Source organism: Rhinoderma darwinii, chromosome 6 (genome assembly GCF_050947455.1).
Source record: "Rhinoderma darwinii isolate aRhiDar2 chromosome 6, aRhiDar2.hap1, whole genome shotgun sequence".
In the NCBI taxonomy this organism is placed as follows: domain Eukaryota; kingdom Metazoa; phylum Chordata; class Amphibia; order Anura; family Rhinodermatidae; genus Rhinoderma; species Rhinoderma darwinii.
Genome location: NC_134692.1, coordinates 146,681,062 through 146,688,361, shown reverse-complemented (window position 1 = coordinate 146,688,361; position 7,300 = coordinate 146,681,062). Strand labels below are relative to the sequence as shown.

Here is a 7,300-nt window from a genome sequence, read left to right as displayed (position 1 = left end):
CTTCTCCTCTCTGTCCTTCTCCCCTGTATCCATCATCTCGTGTCCATCTTCTTTGTGTCCATCACCCCTTTGTCCTTCTCTCCTGTGTCCATCATCTTTGTGTCCTTCTCCCCTGTATCCATCATCTCGTGTCCATCTTCTTTGTGTCCATCACCCATGTGTCCTTCTCTCCTGTGTCCATCATCTTTGTGTCCCACTTCCCTGTGTCCATTGTCCCTGTGTCCATCATCTTTGTGTCCATCACATCTTTGTCCTTCTCTCCGCTGTCTATACGTTATACTTTTCCTTTTATTTCTGTCTATTTTGGGTTGAATTGAGAACATTGATGATTTTCTGTAAATTTTGCTTTAACCACGATTTTGATTATGTTCTTGATTTTTTTTTTTTAGGCTTTTCATCTGTTCAGTTTTAGCTGCTCCTTTGTGCTGGATATTTGTTACTTATCATCTCTTTCGGTGGTCAACCTCACCCAACCCTGTCTCACTCTGTAGCTCGTGGATGACCCCTGGTCACTTCTATCATCGATTTCTTATTTCTTCTTCTCGAGCTCAGTCCCTGAAATGTCAGAAGATTAATCTCTGAGCCGAGAAGCATTAATAAAAGTACATATAGACATATGGTAAAAGTGTGAACGAAGCTGTAATGAATGGTGATATAAGGGGTTGGAATGATATTAGATGATGTCTTTGTCACTTGGCTCTTAATGGGCAACCCCCCACCCAAAAAACAACAATGGTGCTGGGTGGTGTTGGGTGAGAGCAATGAAAAAGTCATGAACTTGTACTGTCTTGTTCCTCTGTGATGAAGTCAAGTCAGTGGGGGTCTGACAACAGAGACCTCCTACTAATATCAAGGATGAGCGGATCCCTTCCCCTGTTTTCAGTGGAAAGATTACTGCACATGCTCAGTCACTCTCCACTAAAAGGTAAAAAAGTTCTGGAAGTCTATAAGGGAGTGAGTCCCACCCCCCACTAAAATTATTGAGACCTCCTTGTTGTTACCAGTGAAAGATAAGACAAGTGTTACTGGAATATAAGGTGTGAATGGGAGGAATGATGCAATTTACGTGGAGTTACCTTATAACGCTCAGTCTAACGGAATTTAGAAAATCATATTTACTCCCCCCACCCTGCCTTTCTTCTTCCCCTTATGTTCTATTTTTTTTTTAATTTGTTTTATATATTTACATATATTTTTCTATCAAATTGTGATGTTGACAGTGTTGAATCCGTCTGCCCTCAGCTCTTATATCCTGACATTCTTTACATCCTCATTCGACTCAGACTTTATCAGAAGTCTTTCCTTGTTGTCGTTTTTGTCGGTCCACTGGATGTAAATCTTTCGGACAATCCTTTGTATTCTGCAGACTGGATAAAAGATGGCGACGGTTGGAATCTTCTCCAGAAGCAGCACAGAGAACTACCAGTGGTTACTACAACTCCTTTATACTTCCCTTCCCAAGGACAAGGTCCATACTGTGGAGATCACCAATTATTCTCCTTTACTCATCAGTGGGATCTCATTCGCTATTTTATACCATTCCAAGACGAGAGGGCGAATCAATATCACGGATGTGACGGACTCCTTATACAACAGTGAACTGGAGGAATTATCTAAAGCTCTCGGTAAGATCGACCTCAAGACTGTAAAGCTGTAATTATGTTATGTGTCGTATTCTTCTTTTATCGTGAGGTACAGATGTTCTCTTCCATCTCCTCTTAGGGTCCTGACCTGGGCCGTGTAAACGAGCGCGGATTAACCACACAGCTCATTGACCACGCTCATTTGTTCCTTTGACACGGAGATCTTTACTCCTATCGCTCGTCCCCATACATTTCCATCATTTCGGCAGCACGTCGTTGTTTACAGCGGGGGATGTGCTGCCGACAATGATAATATTTTCTGCTACATAAACGTCACTATCAGCCGATGAACGAGCGTTCGTCCTTTAAGGCATTTTTACATGGGCCAATTATCGGGCAATTTGGTGTATTTGACACGTTCAGCGGTCTATGTGTTTATCTGATGATCATTTTCACTTACTCAACATGATCGAACAGGCTCCAGGGTCTGACTGATACAAACTCAAAATGACATCTTATTTTTTTTTTTTTAACCCATCGACAATTTTTTTGCTAATGAATTTGGAGATAGACTGACACTTAGTTCTGGTATTAATAATGACTGAATCTGGGGTGAAAAACGAGTAATTCTGCCGATAAGACCGAGACTTAGTGTGTGTACTGATAATCTAATACCTTCTGATCACCTGAAATCTATTCTACTTATCTAAAACTTTATTTGACACGGACGTGGACCTCATCGGACAAGCAGCAATATTTTTGTTGGTTTTTGCTTTTTGTTCGTTATCACGACTAGAACGGTTTCGAACAAGATTCCGGCGAGAATTTCCAATGTGTTGATTTTCTGTTCTGATTGATTGAGTTTACATTTTTTTCATGATTGCACCATCGTATCTGTCAGTGTTTGCCTTTATTGGAACGTTTGCATGGAAGCAAATTCGTAAGGGAACACATATTGAAGTGCCCCCCACCCGGGAACATGGGTTGCTAAACATAAAATCGACGGGAGAGCACTCGTGACTGGTGGCGGAGATGGGAAGGTCAATGGTGACTGGTGGTAGAGGATGGGAGGTCACTGGTGACTGGTGGCAGAGAAGGGGCGGTCACTGGTGACTGGTGGTGGAGGAGGGAAGGTCACTCGTGACTGGTGACTGAGGAGGGAAAGTCACTGGTGACTGGTGGCAGAGGAAGGGAGGTTACTGGTGACAAATTGCGGAGGAGGGAAAGTCACTTGTGAGTGGGGCGGAGGAGGGAAGGTCACTGGTGACTGGTGGTGGAGGAGGGTAGGTCAATGGTTACTGGTGGTGGAGGAGGGTAGGTCACTGGTGACTGGTGGTGGAGGAGGGGAGGTCACTGGTGACTGGTGGTGGAGGAGGGTAGGTCACTGGTGACTGGTGGTAGAGGAGGGGAGGTCACTGGTGACTGGTGGCGGAGGAGGGAAAGTCACTGGTAACTGGGGGCGGAGGAGGGAAGGTCACTGGTAACTGGGGGCGGAGGACGGTAAGTCACTGGTGACTGGTTGCTGGATAAAGGAAAGTCACTGGTGGGTGGGGGCGGAGGAGGCAAGGTCACTGGTGCCTGTTGGTGGAGGAAGGTAGGTCGCTGGTGACTGGTGGCGGAGGAGGGAAGGTCACTGGTGCCTGGTGGTGGAGGAAGGTAGGTTACTGGTGACTGGTGGCTGGATAAAGGAAAGTGGGTGGGGGCGGAGGAGGGATGGTCATTGGTGACTGGTGGCGAAGGATGGTAGGTCACTAGTGACTGGTGGAAGAGGAGGGAAAGTCACTGGTGACTGGTGGCGGAGGAGGGAAGATCACTTTAGGGTTGGGGCGGAGGAGGAATGGTCACTGGTGACTGGTGGCGGAGGATGGGAAGATCACTGGTGACTGGTGGCGGAGGAGGGTAGGTCACTGGTGACTGGTGGCGGAGGAGGGTAGGTTACTGGTGACGGAGGAGGGAAGGTCACTGGTGACTGGTGGCAAAAGAGGGGAGGTCACTGGTGACTGTTGGGGGAGGAGGGGAGGTCACTGGTGACTGGTGGCATAGATGGGGAAGTGACTGGTGACTGGTGACATAGATGGGGAGGTCACTGGTGACAGGTGGCGGAGAAGGGGGGGTCACTGGTGACTGGTGGCATAGATGTGGAAGTGACTGGGGGCGGAGGAGAGGAGGTCACTGGTGACTAGTGGTGGAGGAGGGGAGGTCACTGGTGACTGGTGGCATAGATGTGGAAGTGACTGGGGCGGAGGAGAGGAGGTCACTGGTGGCATAGATGGGGAAGTGACTGGTGGCATAGATGGGGAGATGACTGGTGGCGGAGAAGGGGGGGTCACTGGTGACTGGTGGCATAGATGTGGAGGTGACTGGTGGCGGAGGAGGAGAGGTCACAGGTGACTGGTGGCGGAGGAGAGGAGGTCACTGGTGACTAGTGGTGGAAGAGGGGAGGTCACTGGTTACTGGTGGCGGAGGAGAGGAATTCACTGGTGACTGGTGGCGGAGGAGGGTATGTCACTGGGGACTGATGGTGGAGGAGGGTATGTCACTGGTGACTGATGGTGGAGGAGGGGATCGCACAGTCACTGCTTCGGGCTATTCATGATCCACTTCTCCCTCACACGGAACAAAGTACAGACCAGAAGTGCAGCCACATAAAGTGTTCCACCTCCGTGTAGATTTCATGATTCTGGGCAATTACAGAATTTTGCTCATTTGAAATGACGAATCAATCAATTGAACCAGGTAATTGTCCAACTTTAGTCCGAACTATAGATGAGAAGATCTTCAAAATTTCGAATGTCCCAGTGTTTCCTAGTTACGCCCCTGGTCCCAGTCTACCTCGTTACCATTGTCAGCATGAGAATAATCATCTCAGCAAGAAGCTGCCGTCGTGTTTATGTCTCTTCTTATTCATATGCAGGAAAAGAGAATGTGATTGTGGTGATTGATGACTTGGATGATACCAGCGAGCAGGCGAAGGACAGGATTCTGGAGAACCAGCCCAGTATCAGAATTCTGGCTTGTGATCTCTTGCTCTTTAATACGCAGGGGAAACAAGATGGTAACAAAAGCAATGACCCCAACAGATCAAAGATCCAGGAGATGATCTCAGGTACGGCAAGGTCGTGTCTCTCCAGGTGTCTGCGCTGTGTAGACGGTGTCTGTCCTGGAGACTTGTAGACATATCACTCATTCTATTCACATTACATTCTGTATTCTCAATGCCAATGTGAAGCCCCTCATCTTCCAGATCAATCCAGCACTAGTTATACATCATCCAGACCAATCCAGCACTAGTTATACATCATCCAGACCAATCCAGCACTAGTTATACGTCATCCAGACCAATCCAGCACTAGTTATACATCATCCAGACCAATCCAGCACTAGTTATACGTCATCCAGACCAATCCAGCACTAGTTATTTATTGACTTTATTTCTCCCTCTATTTATCAATGAACTGGTTATATTTAGGCTGTTAGTGATTTCATCTGATCTGTCATATTATCAATTCTTTACAGAGCGAACTACAGGCTCTCTCATCTATTGGTATAACCAGTTTTGTGCCTGTTCAGGTTTCAACGGAAGGACTTATGAGGTAAATGAATGAACAACACAACAATGTGCATCATCCGAAAAGTGTATCTAACTGGGATCTAGGGGAGAACCATCTATATTAGATCCATCTATTGTAGATCCATCTAGAGAGTATGATTTAATGCATCTATTTAGGACCATCTATGGTGGATGCTACGATCTAGAACCATCTATGGTGGATGCTACGATCTAGAACCATCTATGGTGGATGCCTCTATGTAGGACCCATCTATGGTGGATGATTCTATGTAGGACCCATCTATGGTGGATGCTACTATGTAGGACCATCTATGGTGGATGATTCTATGTAGGACCATCTATGGTGGATGCCTCTATGTAGGACCCATCTATGGTGGATGCTACGATCTAGAACCATCTATGGTGGATGCTACTATCTAGGACCATCTATGGTGGATGATTCTATGTAGGACCATCTATGGTGGATGCCTCTATGTAGGACCCATCTATGGTGGATGCTACGATCTAGAACCATCTATGGTGGATGCTACGATCTAGAACCATCTATGGTGGATGCCTCTATGTATGACCCATCTATGGTGGATGCCTCTATGTAGGACCCATCTATGATGGATGATTCTATGTAGGACCCATCTATGGTGGATGCTACTATGTAGGACCCATCTATGGTGGATGCTACTATCTAGGACCATCTATGGTGGATGATTCTATGTAGGACCATCTATGGTGGATGCCTCTATGTAGGACCCATCTATGGTGGATTCCTCTATGTAGGACCCATCTATGGTGGATGCCTCTATGTAGGACCCATCTATGGTGAATGCTACTATGTAGGACCTATTTATGGTGAATGCTACTATGTAGGACCCATCTATGGTGGATGCTTCTCTGTAGGACCTATCTGTGGTGGCTGCATCTATGATGGATGATTCTATGTAGGACCCCTCTATGGTGGCTGCATCTATGGTGGCTGCATCTATGGTGGATGCTACTATGTAGGACCCCTCTGTGGTGGATGGGAATTTAGCTTTGTGATCACAGAAAGTAGTTTATTATTTTAAACTGAAGCTGATAAACATTTAAAGTAAAATAATAATTAATTTCTTGGTTTTACAGATTTGCTCCCACAAGAAGCGAATCCTCTGCCTCATCTTTCCGGCCGCCGTGCTATGCCTGTATATATTATTGGTGTACTGGTATAACTGCAGAGTCTTGCAGTGGTGATGTCCTGGACTGTATTACTTATCACTGTCTCTCTGGCATCTTGTGCATCATATTTACATCATTTCTGAAATTGTGCATTTGTTTAGTTTAATAAAACAATATCATCCTCATCATCATCATCATTATCATCATCCTCATCATTATCATCATCCTCATCATCATCCTCATCATCATCATCATCATCATCATCATCATCATCATCATTATCATCATCCTCATCATTATCATCATCCTCATCATCATCATCATCATCATCATCATTATCATCATCATCCTCATCATCATCCTCATCCTCATCATCCTCATCATCATCCTCATCCTCATCATCATCATCATCATCCTCATCATCATCCTCATCATCCTCATCATCATCATCCTCATCCTCATCATCATCATCATCATCATCATCATCATCATCCTCATCCTCATCATCCTCATCATCATCATCCTCATCATCATCATCATCATCATCATCATCATCATCATCATCATCATCCTCATCCTCATCATCATCATCATCATCATCCTCATCATTATCATCATCCTCATCATCATCCTCATCCTCATCATCCTCATCATCATCCTCATCCTCATCATCATCATCATCATCCTCATCATCATCCTCATCCTCATCATCCTCATCATCATCCTCATCCTCATCATCATCCTCATCATCATCCTCATCATCATCCTCATCCTCATCATCATCCTCATCCTCATCATCATCATCATCCTCATCATCATCCTCATCATCATCATCATCATCGGTTTCGAGCTTTATTGTAAAGCTGAACCTGAAAATCGATTATCTCCAAGCTGCACAGCAACAATGTGGGAATGATATAAGAAATGACTGGACATGAAAGGGTTACATGGTGTGACCACATGGAGTCGCCACTCCAGCCTGGAATGTTTGTCCTAT

At 45.5% G+C, this 7,300-nt stretch overlaps 1 protein-coding gene across 1 annotated transcript; it reads left to right on the top strand.

Moving 5' to 3' along the window:
- The first annotated feature begins 391 nt into the window (after nt 1-391).
- LOC142656559 (uncharacterized) lies at nt 392-6,570 on the top strand. Its single transcript, XM_075831488.1, has 5 exons — nt 392-602; nt 1,367-1,625; nt 4,498-4,689; nt 5,100-5,176; nt 6,271-6,570. The coding sequence occupies exons 2-5, from the start codon at nt 1,379-1,381 to the stop codon at nt 6,376-6,378; spliced, it is 624 nt and encodes a 207-aa protein (XP_075687603.1). The 5' UTR covers nt 392-602; nt 1,367-1,378; the 3' UTR covers nt 6,379-6,570.
- Nucleotides 6,571-7,300: the final 730 nt, after the last annotated feature.